The sequence below is a fragment of the Bos grunniens genome, chromosome 23 (genome assembly GCF_055505025.1).
Source record: "Bos grunniens cultivar Pamir isolate PY7600 chromosome 23, Bosgru_T2T1.0, whole genome shotgun sequence".
In the NCBI taxonomy this organism is placed as follows: domain Eukaryota; kingdom Metazoa; phylum Chordata; class Mammalia; order Artiodactyla; family Bovidae; genus Bos; species Bos grunniens.
The window spans coordinates 25,093,460-25,119,507 of NC_141187.1; the positions used below are offsets into that span (position 1 = coordinate 25,093,460).

General features: G+C 39.0%; 1 protein-coding gene across 9 annotated transcripts in view; it reads right to left on the reverse strand.

Moving 5' to 3' along the window:
- Positions 1-215: 215 nt before the first annotated feature.
- The window catches only part of PKHD1 (PKHD1 ciliary IPT domain containing fibrocystin/polyductin), a 443,740-nt gene continuing 417,907 nt past the window's right edge, over positions 216-26,048 (reverse strand). For 8 of the 9 annotated variants that reach the window (XM_086370763.1, XM_086370767.1, XM_086370766.1 and 5 more), the window contains 3 exons: positions 21,399-21,557; positions 17,065-17,187; positions 216-4,442 (listed from right to left, as the gene is read on the reverse strand). In XM_086370763.1, the coding sequence (XP_086226889.1) occupies positions 3,988-4,442; positions 17,065-17,187; positions 21,399-21,557 (737 nt within the window). In that variant the 3' untranslated portion in view covers positions 216-3,987. Of the gene's footprint in view, positions 4,443-17,064; positions 17,188-21,398; positions 21,558-26,048 lie in introns of those variants that run through there. The other variant, XR_015152761.1, reaches the window with a different exon arrangement.

The window sequence follows — 26,048 nt, forward strand, 5'->3', positions numbered from 1 at the left end:
TGTTTTGTCCCTTTAAAAAAAATTACATTCTGGAAATATAGTTTGTCTTTCAAATATGTCTGTTAATTGCTCATAGTGACATAGTGTAAGCTGAAATCAATTGTTCTACATTCAGTACAGTAATTCCTTCTGCTTATAGTTCTTTCAATATTGACACTGAATACAAGTTCTGGAAACAAAATATGGAATAAATACATGAATTTTAAATGACAGAATTAATTAAAATCCTTTACTTTTATTGACATGTACATGACATTTTATAGAAGCTTGGTTGAATAATATTTGCATGTGATCTATATTCAGTTTCATCATATTCGTTTTGCATATAGTTTGCATACATTTCAATGTAAAGTAATTTTATACATTCAGAGTTAGATTGCTAAAAGGAAGGGAATCACTCAACTGAATAATCTATGAAAGGGGAGGGTTCTGAAGGACTAAAGCCTCTTGGTACTCAGCAGCCTCTTTGGGCGATGAGATGGGCAAGTCTGCTTCAGAATACAACCTTGGTTAGATTGGCCAAGGCTTTCTCTCTGAGAGACACATGAAGCTCTGTCAGAGACTGGTACCTTCCCTGTACACATCCCCCAAACTCAAGAGATAATGAAAACTACTCCAGCTTCCATCATCCCTCTCAGCTTTAACATCCATAAATATTTACAAATATTGAACGGTCTAGAATTTTAGTTTGTTCAATATCTTGGGGGAAAGGAGTCCTTCAAACATAGAAAATCAGAAATGGGAGACAAGAAGTTCTTTGAAATTACACAGGAACAAGACATTTTAAATTACTTATTTGAAGAAAGGGTAAGTTTTGATACTGCTGGGAAACATTTACTGGGTCCCCTATGTTAATGGTCTGAGTAAGTTTGGGGTTGGCTTTATCTAATCAGCTCATCTTCAGACATAAATGAACCAAGAACTGCTGTCTTTGCCTCTAGAATTTACCCAATTCTCCCATTTTTGGAGGAGGAAAAAAAAGACTGCCTTAACTATGGGTTGGGGATTCTGGCCAGACTCTGAAATCCCAAGACACATCCAAGAGCCCTCCATGTTACTCTGGATAATCTGGTTGCTATTCAGGTCCAAAGAGTCCATTCTGGACTTGGGGATCCTAGATTTTGGTGGCATAGAGTTAATAGGTCAACTCTGGCTGTTCCCAAACAAGCATAGGATCAAACTTGCCTTCCAGAAAGATCAGGGTTTAGCACGTAGGGGATGGAAAAGAAGATAGTAGAAATTGAGAGAAGTGTAAAGAAGGTGCAGAAATGACAGCTGGTAGCTGACTTTGGTGGAGAAGGCAATGGCACCCCACTCCAGTACTCTTGCCTGGAAAATCCCATGGATGGAGGAGCCTGGTGGGCTGCTGTCTATGGGGTTGTGCAGAGTCGGGCACGACTGAAGTGACTTAGCAGAAGCAGCACCAGCTGACTTTGGGGAAGGGTTAGATAGAAAAAGTCAAGTCGTGGGTGATTTCTAGATTTCTGGCCTGAATGAGGTCATGCCATTGTGTGAGGGCAATGTAATACTGGAAGACAGAAGACATACTTTCTCACTAACGCCTTCAAATGATGACTTTCTGCCATCATCTGCAGGGTAAATCTAGTGGAAGCTCTCAGTAGGCAGTTCGATAAACAGTATAGAGTTCAGGAAAGACACCTGGGTTGGAATTGGAGGTGGTGAAAGGGAGAGTGTATAGACAGACCCTTAGTAAGCAGTTTTTATATTTCTCAAAAGCCTCAACTACAAATGCTTTTGTACTAAATAATCATAGCTCTCTGAGGACCCAGAGAAGCTAGCATAATGTCCTGGGGAAGGCTGCCTACCTCCTTTCAGAGGCAGCTTTAAGGTCTGAGATGTCAGTAAGACATGTAAAGAATGGACACAGAAATTGAGAACTTTGCCACCAGCTTGTGTAGAGTGAGACATACTTTCTCACTGATGCTCTCAGACAATGACTTTCTGCCAGTAGTATCTCCTCTGGGGCTAATTCCAGGACGTTATTGTTTAAAATTCTGCCACAGAAGAGTGTTTTTCCTTCCTCTGTTCTATCACAAACGTAAGACATCCCTTTCATTTTTCAGAGACTGGAAAATCCTGGTTTAGATAAAAGCTGAGAGCAAGTTCTTATTAGATATTTTCTTTACCTTAGCTGTCTTGGCTTCACTCATTGATACAAAAGATCTTCCAGATACACAGTTGGGCTTGCTTAAAGTATCATTTAGTTTGTACATAAATGGGCCCTCTGCAAATGTGTGAATTGGGTGAAGCTTCCTTTCATATCCTTACTCAACTTATCAACATGGTTAACCCTCTGCTCTGGTTTCCATCTGAACCCTCAGCAACAAAGCCTAGAGAGGCTGCACATGGTATGATCTCTCCCACGCATTATCTTCCCCAAAATGCAGTTCCCTAATAATTCTCTAATAATTAAGTCAGCTGATAATCCACTTGGCCACTTGGTCATCTCTGTTCTCCCAATATAGTTTCCTTCCACTTTTTTATGTGGCTCAGTTATTAAAAGAAAGAAAGAACTATTGAAAAAATTACTGGGTCCATGGACCATTTCCTTACCCAGACTGGCTATTCTTATATTCTTGTCCTTAACTAAAATATCAGCAAAGCCCAGGAGAACATAATTTCCATGTGTCAGTACTCACGAGGAGCAAAAATGATGTGTTTGCTCAACTATGGACTCCTAATAATGACTGAATTTAAGTTGTGAAATAAAATCAGTTTGTGAAAAATCAGGCAAGTGCCTTATGGTTGGGAGGTAAGCTCTGATAGACCAGAGAGGGGGTCTTCTCTTGTCCTTCAAATATTCCCATAGGATAAAGAAATGTTTGATGCTGGGAGGGATTGGGGGCGGAGGAGAAGGGGACAACAGAGGATGAGATGGCTGGATGGCATCACCAACTCGATGGACGTGAGTTTGAGTGAATTCTGGGGGTTAGTGATGGACAGGGAGGCCCGGCGTGCTGCAACTCATGGGGTCACAAAGAGTCAGACATGACTGAGCGACTGAACTGAACTGAACTGAATACTGCAGAAACAGCTGTAGCCATCCAGATTTTGTCATGATCCCTTCAATAAGAGAAGCCCAAAGAACTGTGGGTAATCATTCTAGAACAGAGGTCCCCAAACCTTTTGGTACTGGGGACCAATTTCATGGAAGAGCATTACATTTTTTATGCACTTTATTTCTAATCTAATGCTGCCATTGGTCTTACAGGAGGTTGGAAACCCCTGTGGCCTGGAGGTTGGGGACCTTGTCCTAGAAGAAGCTTAATGCCACTCCCTACTGTAATAAATCAGTCTGCAGTGGGAAGCCTATGCTTTCTCCAGTGGATCTTCCCAACCTAGGAATCGAATCGGGGTCTCCTGTGTTGCAGGCAGATTCTTTACCAACTGAGCTGTCAGGGAAACCCTTGAATAAATCAGCATTATACCTTTATTAAAATTGCAAAATCAATAAGATAACCAGCTTAAGATAAAAACAAGTAAAAAAATCAGTATTTGGGAACTTATTACTTGCCTAGTATTGGACTAAGATTCATGATTAATAAAAAAGATATGTCAGATATTGTTTCAACCTACATCATTTATATGACTATCTTCCATGTTAAAGTTGAAAAGAAAGAATTCAGAATCCATATTATCCCTTCTGGGCTTCCAAGATAGCACAGTGGTAAAGAATCTGCCTTTACTCAATGCAAGAGACACAGGTTCGGTCCCTGGCTTGGGAAGAGCCCTTGGAGAAGGAAATGGCAAACCACTCCAGTATTCTGGCCTAGAAAATTTCATGGACAGAGAAGCCTAGTGGGTTATAGTCCACAGGGTCACAAATAGTTGGACATGACTGAGCACACACGCACATATTCTCCCTTCTTAGTCCAAACTGGTCAGGCCTCATCTTCCCTGCTCATATGATCCAGATATATTTTGAACACTATAACTTGCAGCCCAAATGTCCTCACCACTCCTCAATCACAGCTGTTCCTGAACAGCCTCTGGATGTACTGAATGGAGGCAGAATGCCTCGGTGGCACCACAGGAGCCTGGCTTCTCCTGGGAAAGCCCTAGACTGATGTGCCCCTTGCCAAGCTGACTCTGGCCCTGCAAACGCTGCCTCTCTCGTCTGAGGTCTGGGCAGAGCAGCAGCAGCTGATCTTGGCCTGCCAGCTGGTATCTCAGCACCTGCTCCTGGGCCCCCTTCCAGCCCCCACTCTCCTGCAGGTACACCTGCTGAGCAGGAGAGCCTGGAGTACAGGTGTTCCTGGGCGACGTGACACTGGTAATACTGGGAGCAGGCACAGCGGCCTCTTCTCGGCTGCCACCTTCCTCTCGGACCACACGGTGGCTCACCTTCCTTCTGGACACGCCATTCAGGGACTGATGGGGGAGCTGGTTCAGCTTGGCGAGCATGACCTTCATCCTCAAATCTGTGACAGACAAGAAGGAGAAAAAGAAACAGACTTAGTTCTCAATCAGCTGACTGCATGTTTTGCATGTTTAACATTCCTGAAAAGATATCACCAAATAATTAAAGACTGAGAGTTATATCAACTTACCAATTTCTAAATATCGTTGGGAGTACACACTTTTTCAAAAAACCCGTGTCTCCCACACCCATCAATTAATTAATTGATAATTAATACAAATTGTCTAATACAAATTTGATAATATAGCTTCCCAGAAAAAACTTTTACAATGTTCATAATAAGTCAATCAGGATTTTTCATTGTAAGCATGGCAGCTTAAATAGGAAAATTAGGCTAGAATCAGACCTTACTATGTGGATTAACTCACACCTGTATTAATAAATGTAAAACCAGTCTTAGTAATACTTTTGACTTTTATGCCAAATTCACAATTTGAATATATTTTATTTTATAAAAACAAACATATGCAGAGATAAATATATAAATAAACAAGTATCTATAAGAGTGTATATATATAATTACTCACCTATAAGAATTATCTTAAACACACCCTCGGCCTGAAATATTTTTTCCACCCTGTCTTTCAAAACCCTCTGCCTTCTTTTACTCACCTCCCCAAATTTCTCTCTTTCTTCAGAAAGTATTTCCTAATTCATGAATGTCTAATTCTCATAATTCATTGGGTATTGAGGGATGTATCAAGCTAGTTTTATAAACAATAAAGTGCTATAGTGCAACTTTAAAATAACTTTATTAAATTATTATTTTTAATCAAATTAAAGGTAATTCAAGATTGTTAATGCCACTCATACATTTACATTCCAGGATGCATTCCTTGAAGAAAGAAAGGCTAATAATCATTTAAAGTAACACTATTATAGCAATTATATGCTGGGCACCAGGTTTTATATATATATGTAAGTATATATATACATAATTTAATCCTTACAACAACCCTCTGAAGTAAGTGTTATTACCATCTCCCTTTTAGAAGGGAGGCCACTGAGATATAGGCATTAAGTAACTTCTCAAGACCACAGATACATAATAGCACATCTTACTGTACAGAAGTCAAGATCTATGACTCCAGAGTTGTAGTGAGAGAACCAAACAATGCTGTGTACAATCAAAGCTAGCAAAGGGGAGTTAAGAAGAATGCTTGGGAAAAAAAAAAAGAAGAATGCTTGGCTAAATACATGCATCAGAGTGTGGCACACGTGGTAATGTCATCTTCCATGTGCCTTAGAGTAAAATGAAAGGTCAAGAACCACCCTACACCCCTGAGAGGTATGTGGCAGTACTGTCACTGACATTTCCCATCCCTGATTTTCTAATTTCTCATCATCAAATGCATTAACATGAATTTTTATACATACATACTTTTATATACAAGGTCAATGCTAATTGATAAACCTGTGTATTATACCTCTCTCTCAGTTTACTGAGCCTGTCTTGGCTTATGTTAGGAGAGAATCATCAAGTCTGTGTCATAGTGTAAGAGACAATATTATAGCAGAAATATAAATAACATAATATAAATACAAATAACATCATAATATAAATGTGTTTAACCTATATATATCTATATCTATATATATATATATAAACAATGGCTTCCCTGTTGGCTCAGATGGTAAAGAATTTTCCTGCAAGGCAGGAGACCTGGATTCGATCCCTGAGATGGGAAGATCCCCTGGAGAGGGAAACATAATATACTGCTGGTTTGGAACAGTAAAACAAGATAAAGTAATCATGTTGTTTATATTGTTTTGATGATGTGTCAGTAATATCCTGTGAAACTCATGTTATCCACATCTTCTCTCCTCCTCCACAGTCATTTCTCCTAGCTTGTAACTGTTATGGTCCCTCTCCCCTAATTATGGGATAATTCTCTTGCTTAGAGCTTCCAGGTTATCCTAGTCTCCCTATGGGACCTCAAATCCTTCCAGAACTGTTCCTTGACAGCTCAAAGGCATTGATTTATGCCTCAGTACTTGTTGACTGGAGTTTCTCATTTGACTTGTGCAACTGTTTCTATTATTGGTCACCTTTCCTTGTATGACAGTCTCACCATCCTCTTAGGACTTTGAGTTCCTTCAGGGAAGGAACTTATTTTGCCATCAACCTTGTCCCTCTATTAAGCCCAGCCCTATGCTGAGTCCTGAGTTTGGTGTCATCTCTATAATTACCACTCCCACCAGGAGGAAAAGACATAGTTTATCAAGATCAGCAAATAACCAAAGAATAGGAATAATAAATTGTCAGGTAGAAGCAAACTTAAAAAAGGAAAATGGGCTTTGAATTTTTATCCCTTGGTAAAACCAATACCACTTCATGTAAGGGGAATCAAACACTGCAAGTCACCTGTTTTCAATCCATTGAAGATATTGTTATCCTATTTTTGAGAGACCGTCTTTGGAAATCTATTCCCCCTTGTTCTTCAAGTCTGCATCTATTCATGAAAGACTAACACGAGCGTAGCTTTCCTTTGCAAGCCCCAAAACATTTAAAAATCTCCCATGAATTATTTACATGGCAGCTCCAATCAGCAACATACCTGACAGACTCCCCAGCCGAAATGAAAGTGCGCTGTGTAAAGGTGTCGAGGGAGGCTGGCCGCCTCCCACTGTGAGGTTATAGACAGAACTAAGTCAGCACACATTATATGTCAGCGCCAACATCAGAAAGAATCCGATCCTTTGATCTTGGACCTCCACAGGAAGCTTAGATCTCAGACAAATTAGATAAAAAATGAATTTATAGCAGATATGTGTCCTAAGGCATTCAGCTGAATGTTTGGGTCTTAGGGAAGGAAGAATAGTGAGTATCAAAACATATGCAACAGCAAGCCTCCTTTCCTCCTCCACCTTGTTGGTGAATCCCCATTAAAATGGAAAGATAGGATTTCACATTGCCCCTCTATGTCTCTTAGAGTCCTGTTGGTGGGTTTGATCAAATTTCAGGGAGACTATGGGCACATATATCTTTATGAAAAAGAGAAAGGCTTGGTGGTTTGGGGTCCATTCAGGTTCATCCACAGTTGGCTGTAATTCTTCTTAGGTATCCTTAACCTCTTTTGGCTTCTAGAACTTTCTTGGACAACCAATATCCTGAGTCTATGATTTTAAAGATTTGTGTGGATAGTAGTTTTTAGCTGCTGCTTCTTCTTTTTTTTCTTGCTTGCTTTTTGAGCATTCACCAGTTTGCTAAATTTTTTAAGATTCCACATATTAGTGATATCCAACAGTATTTGTCTTCCTCTGTCTGACTTACTTCACTCACTGGTTCCTTTGCAATGGGAAAATTAACAATGAATATTCCCCTCCCTCCACACCACTCCCTGTCTATTTTTATAGCCTAGTCTCCATGTGCTGCATTTACTGTAGGATGACTTGGATTCAGTATGAAAGACCCAATATAAGCTCCTCTATCTTGAAGCCTAAATAGGATCTAAAGCAGAAAGACAGACAGTGGATCAACCAACATAAAGAATAGACTCCACTTTGGTGGAGAATAAGGGGAACAATAAGGGGAACAGTCCTGCCCACATATTGAAGAAGATATACAAAATAATTAATAAATAACATTAAATTATTAATTGGAAAGAATTACTATTAATGAAAAATATAAGTACTGGGCTTCCCTGGTGGCTCAGTGGTAAAGAATTCACCTACCAATGCGGGAGACCAGGGTTCAATTCCTGGGTCGGGACGATCCCCTGGAGAAGGAAATGACAACCCACTCCAGTATTCTTATCTGGGAAATTCCATATATGGAGGAACCTGTTGGGCTATAGTCCACTGGGTCACAAGGAATCAGACACAACTTAATGACTGAGCATGCATGCATTATAAATACTATCATCTATAATTTTTCTACATTATTTGTTCTTTTAAATGAAAAATTATTATCTGTTTTTAGTACGAAATGCATGATGAATCAAGAAGTATGGACATTTTCAAAAGGTAAAGAAAAAGCGCTCTTCATTCCACATTATACCATAAGTGACTCCACTTTATTATTTCTGTAATACTCTAGCAACGCTTATGTTTTAGTAAACCTAATTTAACTCATTAATCTATTCGAAGTTTACTCTGGCAATTTTTTGAAGTATGAATCTAGATTACTAAATGTTCTAAGAAGTCAAGTTTATAGCCCCATTAATAGACGAATGCTTCTGTTTTTCTTTATTTTTATTATCTTCCTCATAACTTACATTTCTATACCTAATATCTATATCAATACCTAATTGAGACTATTTCTCCTAATGCTCATATATTCTTGTATCAGTATCACATTGTCTGAAGAAGAGTGACGTAAGTATTGTGTCTCTGGTTGAGCTACCTTTGCCCATTGCCAGAAATTCCATTTCCTGTAAAAAAGTAGTGTTCTGGCATTGATCTATAGTTTCTGAAGAATTTTAGAATCATCTTATACTGCTAGAAAATAATTGAAATGGTGTTAAACACTGAGCCACCAGGGTTTCCTAAATCAAAGTTAATTTAGAAATAAATACGGTCTTTGCAATATTAATTAATCTAATTAGAAACACGCTGTAATTCCCTATGTATTTGTTCTTAAACTCGTCAATGAAATACAGTTTATTTTTTATGTAAGTCCCATATATCTCTTGTTTTTCCCAAAGACAGCATATTCTTTGGTCACTATTGTTTATTTATCTTGCTTAACTGTATATCCCTGGCTTATACAATATGATTTTTGCTTAGACTGACATTATATTGACTAATTTACTCAAGCTACTAATAAATATAATAGTTAATGGTTGAATCTTTAAGTTATCATTAAACAATCTTCTGTAAATCAACATGTATTTTCTCCAAAATTGTCCTCTAAATTTTGCTTTAAATTTGACTGTTTCTTCCCATTCCAAATATATATGTTATAAAATTTTGGCAAGAATGAATTCTGTACTTTATCATCACTTAAGTAGAAATTCTTCTAATATTCCATTGTTAAAGATGATACTGGATCTTGGTTGCAAATAGCATTGGAACTCCCCATCTTATTTACCAGGCAGGCTTTTATTCCTGGTAATTTTTTCTTTAAGTTTTCTTTAAGGAATAAGTGATAGATTTTATTTATGTTTTTTCAATTAAGAGATGTTCATATCTTTTTATTTATGATATGGACATACTATTTATTAATAACTTCCAAATTTCTGGTCCTGTTTTGCTCTTCTCTGCTTCCAGATGTCTTGAGGTCAGCCCCCTCCTCTCCTCTCCCTGCCATTTCTAGAGATTTGTATTTACAAAAGGTAAATTGATAGTCTTTATTTTACATTCACAAAACACACCATATATAGTCAGTAAGATTTAAATGTGGTAGAGATAAGAAATCCATGAAGTTAATGTTTACATTTGCACTTGTATGGTATGGAGCTCCTTTTCACCTGTCAGTTTTCCATCAACACTGAGGACATGGATTTCACATACACAAGCACACAAGTGATTAGAGGCCACCGATCAGAGTACTATTTGGAGAAGGCAGCACTGAGGTCTCCAGCAATAACTCTACCACAAAGACAGAGGGAGTCATCAGGAACACAGGGAGAGGGAACTCAGGTGGCCGGCAGACAGCATCACCTAGAAGGAAGGCATCACATTTTGCTCACTGCTAAGACCCCAAATTCAGACTGAAATTGAAGAAAGTAGGGAAAACCACTAGACCATTCAGGTATGACCTAAATCAAATCCCTTATGATTACACAGTAGAAGTGAGAAATAGATTTAAGGGCCTAGATCTGATAGATAGAGTGCCTGATGAACTATGGACTGAGGTTCGTGACATTGTACAGGAGACAGGGATCAAGACCATCCCCATGGAAAAGAAATGCAAAAAAGCAAAATGGCTGTCTGGGGAGGCCTTACAAATAGCTGTGAAAAGAAGAGAAGCAAAAAGCAAAGGAGAAAAGGAAAGATATAAGCATCTGAATGCAGAGTTCCAAAGAATAGCAAGAAGAGATAAGAAAGCCTTCCTCAGCGATCAATGCAAAGAAATAGAGGAAAACAACAGAATGGGAAAGACTAGAGATCTCTTCAAGAAAATCAGAGATACCAAGGGGACATTTCATGCAAAGATGGGCTCAATAAAGGACAGAAATGGTATGGACCTAACAGAAGCAGAAGATATTAAGAAGAGGTGGCAAGAATACACAGCAGAACTGTACAAAAAAGATCTTCATGACCCAGATAACCACGATGGTGTGATCACTGACCTAGAGCCAGACATCCTGGAATGTGAAGTCCAGTGGGCCTTAGAAAGCATCACTACGAACAAAGCTAGTGGGGGTGATGGAATTCCAGTTGAGCTATTCCAAATCCTGAAAGATAATGCTGTGAAAGTGCTGCACTCAATATGCCAGTAAATTTGGAACACTCAGCAGTGACCACAGGACTGGAAAAGGTCAGTTTTCATTCCAATCCCAAAGAAAAGCAATGCCAAAGAATGCTCAAACTACCACACAATTGCACTCATCTCACATGCTAGTAAAGTAATGCTCAAAATTCTCCAAGCCAAGCTTCAGCAATACGTGAACCGTGAACTTCCTGATGTTCAAGCTGGTTTTAGAAAAGGCAGAAGAACCAGAGACCAAATTGCCAACATCCACTGGATCACAGAAAAAGCAAGAGAGTTCTAGAAAAACATCTATTTCTGCTTTATTGACTATGCCAAAGCTTTTGACTGTGTGGATCACAATAAACTGTGGAAAATTCTGAAAGAGATGGGAATACCAGACCACCTGACCTGCCTCTTGAGAAATCTGTATGCAGGTTAAGAAACACCAGTTAGAACTGGACATGGAACAACAGACTGGTTCCAAATTGGGAAAGGAGTATGTCAAGGCTGTATACTGTCACCCTGCTTATTTAACTTATATGCAGAGTACATTATGCGAAATGCCAGGCTGGATGAAGCACAAACTGGAATCAAGACTGCTGGGAGAAATAACTTCAGATATGCAGATAACACCATCCTTATGGCAGAAAGCGACAAAGAACTAAAGAGCCTCTTGATGAAAGTGAAAGAAGAGAGTGAAAAAGTTGGCTTAAAACTCAACATTTAGAAAACTAAGATAACGGCATCTGGTCCCATTACTTCATGGCAAATAGATGGGGAAACATTGGAAACAGTGAGAGATTTTTTTTAGGGGGCTCCAAAATCACTACAGATGGTGACTGCATCCATGAAATTAAAAGATGCTTACTCCTTGGGAGAAAAGCTGTGACCAATCTAGACAGCTTATTAAAAAGCAGAGACATTACTTTGCCATCAAAGTTCCATCTAGTCAAAGCTATGGTTTTTCCAGTAGTCACGTATGGATGTGAGAGTTGGACTATAAAGGAAGTTGAGCGCCAAAGAATTAATGCTTTTGAACTGTGGTGTTGGAGAAGACTCTTGAGAGTCCCTTGGACTGCAAGGAGATCAAACCAGTTATTTCTTAAGGAAATCAGTCCTGAATATTCATTGGAAGGACTGATGCTGAAGCTGAAACTCCAATACTTTGGCCACCTGATATGAAGAACTGACTCTTTTGTTTTTTTTTTTTTTTTTTTTTTTATTTTTAAACTTTACATAATTGTATTAGTTTTGCCAAATATCAAAATGAATCCGCCACAGGCATACATGTGTTCCCCATCCTGAACCCTCCTCCCTCCTCCCTCCCCACACCATCCCTCTGGGTCGTCCCAGTGCACCAGCCCCAACTGACTCTTTTGAAAAGGCCCTGATGCTGGGAAAGATTGAAGGCGGGAGGAGAAGAAGATGCAGAGGTTCAGTTGGTTGGATGGCATCACCGACTCAATGGGCATGGGTTTGAGTAAGCTCCAGGAGTTAGTGATGGACAGGGAAGTCTGGCATGCTGCAGTCCATGGGGTCTCAAAGAGTTGGACATGACTGAGCAACTGAACTGAACTAAACTGAAGACCCCAAAAGATGTGCAGCCATTATCCTGTTGTTAATCTTATGAACCAGAATAAAATTTCTCCATCTCTTTTAGAGGAGACGAAGGGCCTTATTTTTTTCAGCTGTTGTAGGAATTGCTGGAATCCAGGGGTCTCTGAAAAGGGGAGGGGGGATGGAGATGGACCCATTCTCTCTCTGCCTCACCATTCACTCAACAGTTCAGTTCAGTTTATTCACTCAACAATGGTCATCAATGGTCTCCTGTTATAATGCCCTCTGGCATTAGAAAAGATGCAGACCTAATATGGAGGCATCTGGACAAGATGAACACAAATAATTATATTACATATAAAAGGTGTTAAGTGAATAAAAGAGAAGTGTCACAAAAGTTGAGAAAAGGGGACTATTCCTTCTAGATAGCTGAATTTTATTTTATTTTATTTTACTTTACAATATTGTAGTGGTTTTGCCGTACATTAACATGAATCGGCCACAGGTGTACACGTGTTCCCAATCCTGAACCCCCCTCCCCCTCTCCTTCCCCATACCATCCCTCTGGGTCATCCCAGTGCACCAGCCCCAAGCACCCTGTCTCATGCATCGAACCTGGACTGGTGATTTGTTTCACATATGATAATATACATGTTTCAATGCTATTCTCCCAAATCATCCCACCCTAGCCCTCTCCCACAGAGTCCAAAAGACTGTTCTATATATCTGTGTCTCTTTTGCCATCTCGCATATAGGGTTATCGTTACCATCTTTCTAAATTCCATATATATGTGTTAGTATACTGTATTGGTGTTTTTCTTTCTGGCTTACTTCACTCTGTATAATAGGCTCCAGTTTCATCCACCTCATCAGAACTGATTCAAATGTATTCTTTTTAATGGCTGAGTAATATTCCATTGTGTATATGTACCACTGCTTTCTTATCCATTCATCTGCTAATGGACATCTAGGTTGCTTCCATGTCCTGGCTATTATAAACAGTGCTGCGATGAACATTGGGGTACACGTGTCTCTTTGAATTCTGGTTTTCTCGGTGTGTATGCCCAGCAGTGGGATTGCTGGATCATAAGGCAGTTCTATTTCCAGTTTTTTAAGGAATCTCCACACTGTTCTCCTTAGTGGCTGCACTAGTTTGCATTCCCACCAACAGTGTAAGAGGGTTCCCTTTTCTTCACACCCTCTCCAGCATTTATTGCTTGTAGACTTTTGGATCGCAGCCATTCTGAGTGGCGTGAAATGGTACCTCATTGTGGTTTTGATTTGCATTTCTCTGATAATGAGTGATGTTGAGCATCTTTTCATGTGTTTGTTAGCCATCTGTATGTCTTCTTTGGATAATGTCTGTTTAGTTCTTTGGCCCATTTTTTGATTGGGTCATTTATTTTTCTGGAATTGAGCTGCAGGAGTTGCTTGGGTATTTTTGAGATTATGGTTATGTGAGAGAAGTGTGTCTTGAAACCAAGATTCTTAAGATATATACAGAGAACATTGTCCTAGAGGGAAAAGAGAGGGAATAGATGATGGGCATCTGTAAGGAGTTTGTTAACTGAGACTGAACTGAAGATGCAGCTGGCAAATGGAGTAGGTAGAGGGAACAGGGTGTAAACCAAGACACTGCAGAGGTGGAATCGATAAAACTAGCAAGCCACAAGGCAAGGGCGTAATGGAAGGCCAAGGGTTAAGGATAACTCTGAGGTGTCTAGCCTGGGAGGTTTTGGGGGCTATTCGCCAAACTAGGGGAACAAGGAAACAATTGCAGAAGAATGGTACAAAACTGAGTTTCCACAGAGCATAGCAGGACTCCTTCTCGGTTCTTCTGTGGACCCCGAGTGTGTGCAAACCCTACAATTAAGCCTTTAGCAAATGGGATTTGAGGCAGTGTGATATGATTTAGGAACTAGAGAGACTAAACATGTAACTTAGGATAATGAAAGTCTTCCTCTCCTTTAGCAGTATGGTGATTGCTTTACCCTTTTTTGTTTATCACCTGGAGTTTTTCATTTTCCCCAAAATATTATTCTCATGTCCCCATCATATTAGAAAGCCATAAAGAATTGGTGGCCAAGTATCATTTCTTTGTAACTTTGCAGAGAGAGGACCTTAAAAGGTATAAAAAAATCAGGAAATAAATACATACGTATTTCATCTGTATTGGAAGATGAAATTTAAGCTCATTCATTTTTAACAGGTGATGACAAGCAATCCTATCGGAGGAAATGGTGCAGGTGAGTGTGTGTGAAGGTGTTAGACCAGTCCCAGGAATTGCTGGTGGAGGTTAGTGTGAGTAGGGGCAAGCGGGTGGAATCCAGAGTAAGACTAGACAGACAAGGTAGAGTCAGGTCTTGGAGAGCTGAGTCCTAATAACAAGACCAATAATAAATAACACACACAGCATACACACTGTGCCAGAAATCTCTCCATGCTTATAGTGACAGTCACTCACTCAATCAGCATCACAACATCTGAGTATGGGTGATATTGTTAGGACGATTCTCATGATGAGGAAATCAAAGTGCACAGAGAGGACAGTTGACCCTCTTGAGGCCATGAAGTAAAGTCAACAAGGGAATCAGATTAAACTCAGTCGTGCCTATGCCCAGGTTTTATGCTTTTAATTGTCAACTTCTCCTGCCTCTCCAACTGAGGTTGGTAATTCATTAAATCTTGTGAATAGCAGAATGACAAAAGCAGATGTGAATTTTAAAAACTGGCTCAGATGCTCCCTATGTCAAAGGCCCTGGTAAAAGTAAAATTCAAGGGATAGATACATGCTTTACTCCCTTCCCTGCTGCATACATACAATTTTTGGTAAAAGCCGTAACATGATAAATTTACAGTCTGTATCTACTGTACAGCAGCAATGCTCGATTCTATCAGCTAAATATTTGATGGTGATGCTTGGCGTTTGCAAAATGCTTATGAGAGAGACAGGCCAATCACTTGATCAGCAAATGCCACCAGTTTAAAAACACAGAAGGAAGAGGAAATTAGAGTGTCATGGTAATAATAAAAGAAAACCAAATTTATTTAAACCTAGCAGTAATTAGGTATTTATAGCTGGTAATAGTTTCCAAAGAAAGGCAGGAGATGTCTCATTACTTCCTTTGGAAACAATGTTCTTATGATGTGGACAAAGCTTAGAAGATAAGAAAACAAATCCACTTTGATCCCCAGGGGAGCATTTGGAACACACATCTTTCTGTCTTGAACTTGGATGTCCTAATAAAATGGCCTCTTTCGTTCTCCCATCTATCTCTTCAATCTAAACTCATCCACAGGAGCCCTATCCCTTGTTTCATTCCTGATAATTTATTAATAAGCCACCACATAAAAAATGTCCCTTCATAAAACATCCAAGCATTGTGGACTGCGTAATGTAGTTAATTTAAAGCTGGGAAACTGAGATTCATGTAGATGGTCATATTAGATTAGGGGAAAGATTAGCATCACTCCTGCTGTTTGCTGGAGAACACAGCTGAATATGCCGTTCTTCACAGAGCTGCATTCTGAGGACCATTTTCATGTCCTGAATTTGCATGCCATGTTATGGACAAGCTTCTGGAAACCAAAATCAAAGTAGTCTTAGATGGAATCTAGAAAAGAGTTCCTGCCCCCCTCTCTCAAACTCCATCCTTCACACTCCCACCCACTCATATTTCCTACTACTTTCTGATGCAGGTCCAGGAGCTGGATGGAAAATGGATGGCTAATTTCATAGGAAACTTAAAAAAAAAAACCCTCATTTCCTCTGTGGGAAAAAAATGCAAACGGGCAAGCAAACCGATATAGAGATACACACACAGTCACCAGAGTTCATTAAACTCGTTAGAAGCAGAATGACGTCAGACTGCTATGGTTTGGTTAAACATCCACTCAGAACCAGTAAGATTTGGATTCCGTTTCAAGCAGAAAATATCATGATAATTAGTTATTACTTAGAAAACAAGCAATATTTTTCTCTTTAGAGCATAGGTTTCAAAATTCAGATCTATGGAAGTTATTTAGTATTTTTCATACACCATATTCATACTTGGCAAATCTATCTTGTGTTCTGCCCATTGTCTTTGTAATTTCTGTGTCCTCAAAAACACAGAACATTGGTCCGAAACAAATGCTTATCTTTTCTCTGCTTGGCAGCAATTCTAATGGCCATTTAACAACATAACAAGCAAAAATTATCTGGCATCATGCACAATGTAGTCAAATAATACCTTTCACAAAAAGTACGACTATGCAGCAAAGCAGAGCTTAACAAAGCTGACATTTCTTGAGGGTTCTATATTCCATCTAATTTGCATAGTTGGTATTGGGCAACTCCAGGCCCTTCGTTCCAGATTCAATTATGTTGCCAAACTGGCAGCTTTGCAATAGCTGAGGGAAAGATTATATGCCTATACTCTGGTTTTCCTTTTCTTCATGTAATGAATTCAAATGTTAAACCAATAATCTTCTAGTAAGAAAAAACGTATATGAATGTCAACTCGAATCATTGGTTAATAGCTGAGTGAATCAGCTGGACTTGTGTATTCTTTTGCTGGGGTATAATTTCCTTGAGAAGAAATAACAAAGGCTAAAGAAGGGTCTATAAACTAAATTGATTCAGAAACTGAGAGCCAGCAGGAGGCTACAGTTCATACACCATGGGTCTGTTTCTCTTTGTGGGAATTATCCTATTGTTTAAGCTTACCTTCTGCCATCATGGTGACTTCTTTTTCAGTCTCTACTTGTGACCCCTGGTGTTTGGGTGAGACATGGCTGTGATTCCTTTGATCACTAGTCTGAGTTTCAGAAATCTCTTCGTTTTTAATTTCTAAATTAATGAAAAAAATAAGTGTTTTTTTTTTAAGAATAAAATGACATATTTATTGCAAATGAGCCTTAAGTATTAGGATATTTCTTTTGTCCACTCCCCCCAAACCATTGTGATAAATGTGCAGCAAAATGCACACAATATCCCAGAGCTTAAGGAATACTAAAATAAAATCCCATATACTGACCACTACATGGAGGATTAAAACTACTGTCCAATATGGTGGCCACTACATGTGGTGACTGAATATGTGAAATGTGTCTGTAAACATAAAATACACACTTGATTTTTCAAAAATGCATGACACCTAATATTTTTATATTCATTACATGTTGAAATATTATCTTGGTATTTTAGGTTTGTTGTTCACTAGCATTGCTAAGGCATGTCCGACTCTTTGAGAACCCATGGACTGCAGCATGTCAGGCTTCCCTGTCCTTCACCATCTCTCAGAGTTTGCTCATACTCATGTCCATTGAGTCCATGATGCCATCCAACCATCTGTCGCCCCCTTCTCCTGCCTTTAATCTTTCCCAGCATCAGGGTCTTTTCCAATGAGTCGGCTCTTCACATCAGGTGGCCAAAGTATTGGAGCTTCAGCTCCAGCTAATTTTAGGTTAAATGGCTACTAGAAAATGACACTACCTGCCTCGTCATATAACCATGAACATGGTTTATGTTATCTTTCTGTTGACCAGAGTGGCTATAGAATGTTCCTAGTACAGTAAGTGCCCTACACTTGAACCTTCAAGTTGCAGACTTTCAAAGATTCAAACATGTGTTTGAGTGTCCAATCACAGAAGTTAGGTCACGTGTCTGGCATACATTGTCACATTATTGCATTCTCTGCAAGTGCTTGTGCTCTTGTGTGCTTTCCTGCCCAGTACTGTATAGAGTACAGTAGTACAGTATCTTTGTTTCAAGACAGATCTTTAAGCAGATGACTTCAATGAACTTTTTGCTATGCAACACAAGGAGCTTACTAATGAAGACCTGATGGAGTCGGAGCCCCAGAGAAAGGACGAAAGGAGACAAGAGGAATAAGTAACTGAAGAACCAAAGAGATTCATGATGCAGGAAATGGCCAGGGGATTTTCTTTATTTGAGGAGGCACTGTTAGCATTTGAGGCACAGGACCTGAACATACAACAGCACACGAAGGTTGCAGAAGCTGTTCAGAATGCAATCCAGTGGGCTAGTGTCATCTATGATGAGAAAAAAAGAGCTACTATCCAGATATCACTGGATCCTTTTTCCAAGAGGGTAGATAGAGTTGAACCCACCAAGGAACCAGAAGCTGTGCCATCAACATCAGGGTTGCATGAAATTGCAGCTTACCCTCTAACTCCTAATGCTAAAGATCCTTTAGCTCTACCATCTCCTACCTCCTCTCTCTCCTTCAGTCAGTAACTCTTCTTGCCAGTTTACTCAATGCCAGCCCCTGTATGCCAGCCGTTGTACTACTGTATTTTTCAAGGTACTATAAGATTTTAAATGCTTTATTTTTTGTGTTTGCGTTCTATGTATTTTGTGTGAAAATTATTAGAAACCTATTACAGTAAACTGCAGTACTATATAGCCAATTGTGTTAGCTGGGTATCTAGGCTAACTTGGTTGGACTTACAAATTTGACTTACGAAAGTGCTCTTGGAAGAACTCATCCATATGTGGGGACTTACTGTATTTTTTTCAGGTTTTATTTAGAAATAATTATAGATTCACAGAAAGTGTCAAAGAAACATACAGGGATGACCTATGTACCTCCACTTAGCCTTCTCTTCACATCAACAACTTACATTAACTGTAGTATGACATCAAAACTAGGAAACTGGCATCAGTTTATATCTTCAGTCAGCTCTTGACTGAGTGATGCTTTAATTCATTCATTCACTAAATATATTAATAAAAATACATTTACATTCTTCATGCCAGACACTGTTCTAGGCACTAGAAAGTCAATTGTAAGTATGAAAGATCAGGTCCCTGCCCTTCCCTGATGGCTCAGATGGTAAAGCGTCTGCCTGCAGTGCAGGAGACCTGGGTTTGATCCCTGGGTTGGGAAGATCCCCTGGAGAAGGAAATGTCAACCCACTCCAGTACTCTTGCCTGGAAAATTCCATGGACTGAGGAGCCTTGTAGGCTACAGTCCATAGGGTCGCAAAGAGTTGGACACGACTAAGTGACTTCACTTTCACTTTGGATGGCAGATGATAAGCAAATAAATTATAATATAACATCAGATAATGCCATGCCAAGAGACATGATGATTGTTTCAAGAAAAAGCACTTTTGTGATTGATTTGAGCAAAACTGATTGATTTTTTTTTTCATGAAACACCATTTTCACATTGAAAGCACTTGAAAGAAAAACTGAAAGATAAATTATGGTTATTCAAAATTGGGTATTCGAGAGATTTCTTTTATAAGTAAATGAAGTAAGCCTGTAACTTTAAAGAAATAATTGATAGAATTTGTCATCAGTGATAGAAATCAAGCTCACATTGGAAATTTTAGAAGTTTAGAAAACATTGTTATAAACTACCATGAGCTTTACAGAATTTCTAATTCTATTGATATTAACATGTAATTTTTTTTTAATTGTAGAATGAAATATATTAATATCAACATTTGGTATATCTATATAACTCAGTGAAACAACATTTACCAAATGGCCAAAACATAATTTTTCAAAATCACCTGTGGGCAAAATTCAAAGTACAAGGTAGACTTGTGCATTTTCATGTAACAGAATAAAAAAGTATATTGAGATGTACCTTTAAGTAACTATCTCTGGTCTAGTTTGGGTGCAGCAACAAATAAGAACGTCTGCTGTATATGTAAAAGTTATTAAAATATTCTTCCTTTTCCTATGAGGTATCTATTTGAGGCTAGAATTTTCTTCAGATACTTCAGTCAAAACAATACATTGCAACAAACCAAATGCAGAAGCTGCTAAGAGAATCCAGCTGACTTTTCTTAAATCAGACATTAAAGAAGTTTGTAAAAAAATACCATTCTTTTCACTATACACATTCTACAGCACAATTTTTAAGCTAAAAATATGAAGCTTGGCTCAAAATAAAGAGCATTTAGTAGAATTTCCTTCTCCAGCTTCTCTCAGAAATCCAATCACAGTGAACAGTCTGGTGGTGGCACCCTACTTTCTGCTATTTCCTTTCTTAATTTTTCACTTTCTCTCTTTGCCTCTCCTCATTCTGCCTTTTTATACTCACTCTTCCTTATCACTTTGTTTTCCTAGTATCTCCTAATACCACAAGGGTTTTATCCATGTCTATATCCCATCTCACCACCCCAAAAAAGAAAAAAAAAAGATCAGATCCTGGGAAAATGCCCAAGAACACAGTTTCTATGCTCCTAGGGAAAAAGAGGCGAACAAACAAAAAACCCAAGCACTCTCTTCCTTCTTCTGAAAAAGAAAACTATTTCCCCTTGATTGTAGAATCTGCCTTTTGGAAGGTCACCTGGGCTGTACCACACAGTGCTTCAGAGACTGGGCTCCAGCGAGAGCCTAACCACCTGGTTTGATCCTGTGGTGAGACCTTGGGAAAGTCACTTTGCTTTTTTGTGCTTCATGTGCCATGTCTGAAACACAGACAGAGTACTCGGTACCTATTTGACAGAGCTGTTCTGAAGACTGAATGAATTCAAGTCTCTAAAGTACTTAGAACCCAGTCCATAATGAGTATTCAAAAAATAAGAGCTGTCGCTATTATTATTGTTATTATATATTATGAATATTGTTGCTGTTATTTGGGATTAGGCAATCCTTGTCTCTATAAATTGAGCAATTTGGCTGCACCCTGTTTCATATGTTGTTGCTGCTGCTAAGTCGCTTCAGTCGTGTCTGACTCTGTGCACCCATAGACGGCAGCCCACCAGGCTCCCCCGTCCCTGGGATTCTCCAAGCAAGAACACTGGAGTGGGTTGCCATTTCCTTCTCCAATGCATGAAAGTGAAAAGTCAAAGTGAAGTTGCTCAGTTGTGTCCGACTCTTAGCAACCCCATGGACTGCAGCCCACCAGGCTCCTCCATCCATGGGATTTTCCAGACAAGAGTACTGGAGTGGGGTGCCATTGCCTCCTCCAGAGGCTCATAAAATATGTTTCTTTGCAGGAAGAAAAAGAATAGTTAGTATATTATACATAATGGTATATTTTTTCAGACATTTTTATTCAAAAACAATCTACATACTTCTGGTTTTGCTTTTCTTAAACCAACAGCATACGAGGCAGCACAGAGCCAGCCACGAGACCCCTGAGCACAAGGAGGCAGCCATGATAATGGTGGATCTCTCGGACGGAGTCACAGGTAAGACAGCAAACGACCTGGAGCGAGCTGTAAAATTGACCCCTGTTCAGAAAAACAAATAAATACAAAATAATAATAAGATGCTAATATAATAAAATATTGTGGAAGAGATATGGTTAAAACAGTACCTGGCACATAGTTGGTTCAATAAATATTTATTGAATTAGATGATTAAATATATGAATCAATAATAAATGCAAGACTCCTATTTCTGATGAACTGAAAGATTCCAACAATATCATATGATTGTTATTTCCAGTTCTGTTCATTACAATGGGAAAATTCTTCCAATGCTCTCGTATTTTCAGACCTACTTCCTCCACCAGTGCAAAACTGAAGATTCACTCTTTCAGTTCAGTTCAGTTGCTCAGTCGTGTCCGACTCTTTTCGACCCCATGAATTGCAGCACGCCAGGCCTCCCTGTCCATCACCAACTCCCAGAGTTCACCCAGACTCACGTCCATCGAATCAGTGATGCCATCCAGCCATCTTATCCTCTGTCATCCCCTTTTCCTCCTGCCCCCCAATCCCTCCCAGCATCACAGTCTTTTCCAATGAGTCAACTCTTCGCATGAGGTGGCCAAAGTACTTTATGCTCCACTAATTAGAACAGACAGGAAGGAAGGGAGGGAGGAAGGAAGGAAACTGTAACTGAGATAAAACATCCAAAGCATTATGCTGAGTGAGTGAAGTCCATTTCCAAAGGGTACTTATGATGTGTGTTAAGTGTTAGTTGCTCAGTTGTGTCCGAATCTTTGCAACCCCATGTGCTGGGAGCCCATCAAGCAAGAAAACTGGAATGGGTTTCCAGTTTTCTGGAATTCCAGTGGGATTCCAGTTTTCTGGAAACTTCTCCAGGGGATCTTGCTGACCAGGGATCGAACCTGGGTCTCCCACATTGCAGCAGATTCTTTACTATCTGACCCATAAAGGAAGCCCTGTATATAGGATATGATTCCATTTATATGATATTTTAAAAAAGACAATTATAGAGATAGAAATCAGATCGGAAGTTGCAGGGATTAGTGGGAGGATGAGAGGACAGAGGAAAAACATAAAGGAGATCTTTGGGAAATGTTCTGTATCCTGATTGCGGTAGTGATTATATGAATCTCTCTCTCTCTCTTTCTCTTTCTCTCTCTCTCTCTCTCTCTCTCTCTCTATATATATATATATATATATTTGAATTTATAAAATAACCTACCAAAAAGATCATTTTTACTGTATGTTATTTCAAAAATAGAAAGTTTAAAACTTTGCCTATAATTTTGGGAATGATAGATAGGTTCATTATCTTAACTGTGGGGATGGTTTCATGAACATATAGATTCATCAAAGCTTATTTAATAGTACACTTTAAATATGTATAGCTTATCATACGTCAACTATATCTCCAGACAAAAGTTAAAGAAAAACACTTGCTTGTGAACATATATTAGTTATAACCGGTGTTTTTGAGTAGCTCATTCAAAACAAACAAACCCCAAAATCTCTGCTTTCATCTGAATAATTCAGGCAAAAACAGAGCTTTTATTTCATCGACTGAAGGAAACACTGTTTTCTTTGCTGCGCTTTCCTTGGGCTGAACCTGACACTGGATTGGAAGTCACAGTTAGATCCCTAGTCTCTTGACTCCTGGCTGACTTGGTCCCAAAACTACTATAACAAAATTATCTAGAAATGCTTCTCTTGTGTGTACATCTTATACTTGAGCCATAGTTGGCTTGTTTGTCATCAATTAGTTGCTTTTTATGGACAACTGAATAAGCTAATTCTAGCCCAGAGACAGAGGGATGGATTTTACTAGGGATTCACAGAAGTAAAAAAACAAAATTCTTTATTCTTTTATCCATTTTCCAATAACTGCTCAGTGATTGTTTACTTCACCAAGTAGACAAGTTACTGTTCTCATTCTTAAGATATTTACAAGCTAATAAATGAAATAGGAAACACATACAAATGTAATACAAATCAGAACGTGACCCATGCCACCAGAATGATGCAAGTCATTTGCTTTGGAAGTTTATTTTCCATTGATATGCTTGGGGAAAGCATTTCATAGGAGGGAGTATCTAGGTGGGGATGTGAAAGTTGAATAAATAAAGACAGAAAAGAGAAAAAACGATCTATACTGAAAAAAATTACTGCCAAGAAATACCAGGAATTAATGAAGGAAAAATGTGAGGCAAATTTGGGTGGGCATTACATGTCAAAAGCCAAAAGACCTGTGACAACATTCTGAAGTCAATGTCATAAATGGAAAAATTCTGAGTGAAGAAGTGGCTTGAGCCACCTGAGATATAGAAGAGTAGGCCATGGCAGTGTTTAGAACACAGATAATGACACAGAGGCTGAAATCAGGCCTAAGGTTTGTAAGGCTAGAGCAGTAACCTGGGTCTAAGGGTGGAGACTACCAGTTTTTAAATATTTTCAACAAATGCAATCTTAGATAGAATCTCGGTATACTCAGCTATTCATAAACAAATATTTATTTGTGCCTGTGATGTGCCGGGGATGTAATGCTGAGCTAGGCAGCATTCCTGTCCTTTCTGGAATTTAGGTTCTAAGGCAGAATAGAGCAGGCAGGCAATAGACAGACAAGCAAATACTCAGATACTCTTGACACCAGGAAGTGAGGAATTCCCAGCTGAAGACCGAGAATGGCTGGAGATGGGAGGAACAAGATTGGGATGGTGGTGTAGACAGAGCGAGGCAGAAAAGAGCGCTCTGAGGAGATGACATTTGAGGAGAACCCTGGGTGAACTGGTGAGTAAGACATGTGAATTTAGGGAGGAGGAATATTCTAGACTCAGAAATAGCAACTGCAGTTGGGTCAGGTGGCAGAATGCATTCCATCTCTGCCCGGCAGCCCTGGAGAGCCCTCTAATAGTCCCAGGGACCCAGGAAATGGTTAAAGAAACCACAGCCTAGACAACAGTAATGACAGTGCGTGTGGAAAGGCTGGGCGGGAAGTCAGTAGAACAAACCTACAGACACCTTGCCCTCTGGGGAATGTCTCAGGAAGTTCAGAAATGGATAAATGAGCTGGATTAGTCCACATGTTAGAAAGATTTATGAGGATTCCATACATACTTGGTCAACCTATGCAGTTTCTCAGTTCCTCAATTTTCATATTTCCAAAATAGCATAGTGATTATAGTCAATGATACCGAATAATAAACTTCAAAGTCGCTAAGTGAGTAGGTCTTAACTGTTCTCAGAGCAACAACAACAAAAAGAATGACAATTATGTAATGTGATATAGATGTTAGCTAACACTACAGGGGTAATCATATGGCAATGCATAAATATATTAAACCAACATACTGTTCACCTTAAACTTACACAGTGTTATGTCGATGGCACCTCAATAGAAAATAAATATATACATGTATATTAAAAGAACTAAGTCCTTAATTATGTCTTTGATGCATCTACAGAGCTGAAGAAATGTATGTCTTTGTATGCAACAATTAATGAAACATTGATTAAAGTGACATCTATTTCCATTAAAAAAAATAAAGACATGGACAATCTTGGAAACTTTAGAAAGACAGTTGGTCAATCGCCATGATCTAAAATCAGGAATCACATTTGCCATTATCTGCTATCTCTGGACATTAGTAGATATTGAATTTTGTCCCTTTTCTTCATTTTAAGAAAAATAAATAAATATGAGACAAAACATAATAAAATAGGAATAAAGATGAGTTCCTCTCTCTAAGGGATAAGAGGGAAAATAATGAAAATGATTGTAATCCTCTGTTTGATTCAGAAATGAAACAACAATAACAGATCCATGAATAAACGCTTGTCACAGCTCTTCTATTAGAGCTTGTCACTGATTGGTCTATCCATGTAAGGACAGGCCGGGATAAGCTGCTTTCCCAAATAATTCCAGCCCTAGACATTGATACACCTGGAAACAAGCAGTCACTCTCAAGAGCTATACTGTTAATGAACATGAGGTTATGGGGTCACCAGAAGGACAGGCCTTCTGATGTTTTCTATTTCTTCTTCATCTCTTCTGTCCTCATTTAAACAGAGCCTCGCCTCACCTTGTAGAATGTCTTGAAAATGACTAAGAATAATTTAAGGAAAATGATAAAGAAAAAATGCAAGACAATTCCTCAGTTAGGGGACTTTGCAAGCTGTAGGTAGAAATTAAAGGAAGCAGTAGGCCAGTAAATGTGAACACCAGGGCCAGCTCAAAATCACAGCGTCACCAGGAAGCTTCTGTCTACGCTACAGTTTACATTTGGTTTTATAACATATACCTTCAAATAACCTTGATGAAGTATTTACTCTTAGTTAACTACTGAGAAAACTGTAGGGTAATGGCCTTTTAAATATCCAACAAGCTGGGACCAAAATATCCAGCTCTGAATGTGTTACCCTTCAAAATATATCTTTGGGAATCCCACGGTCAAGGCACTGAACATTCTCCATGAATCTGTCCTTTCATTAGGACAACATCACAGATATCAAAAGAATAGCTGTCTTACAAAATTAACAATACTACCCGATCTCAAA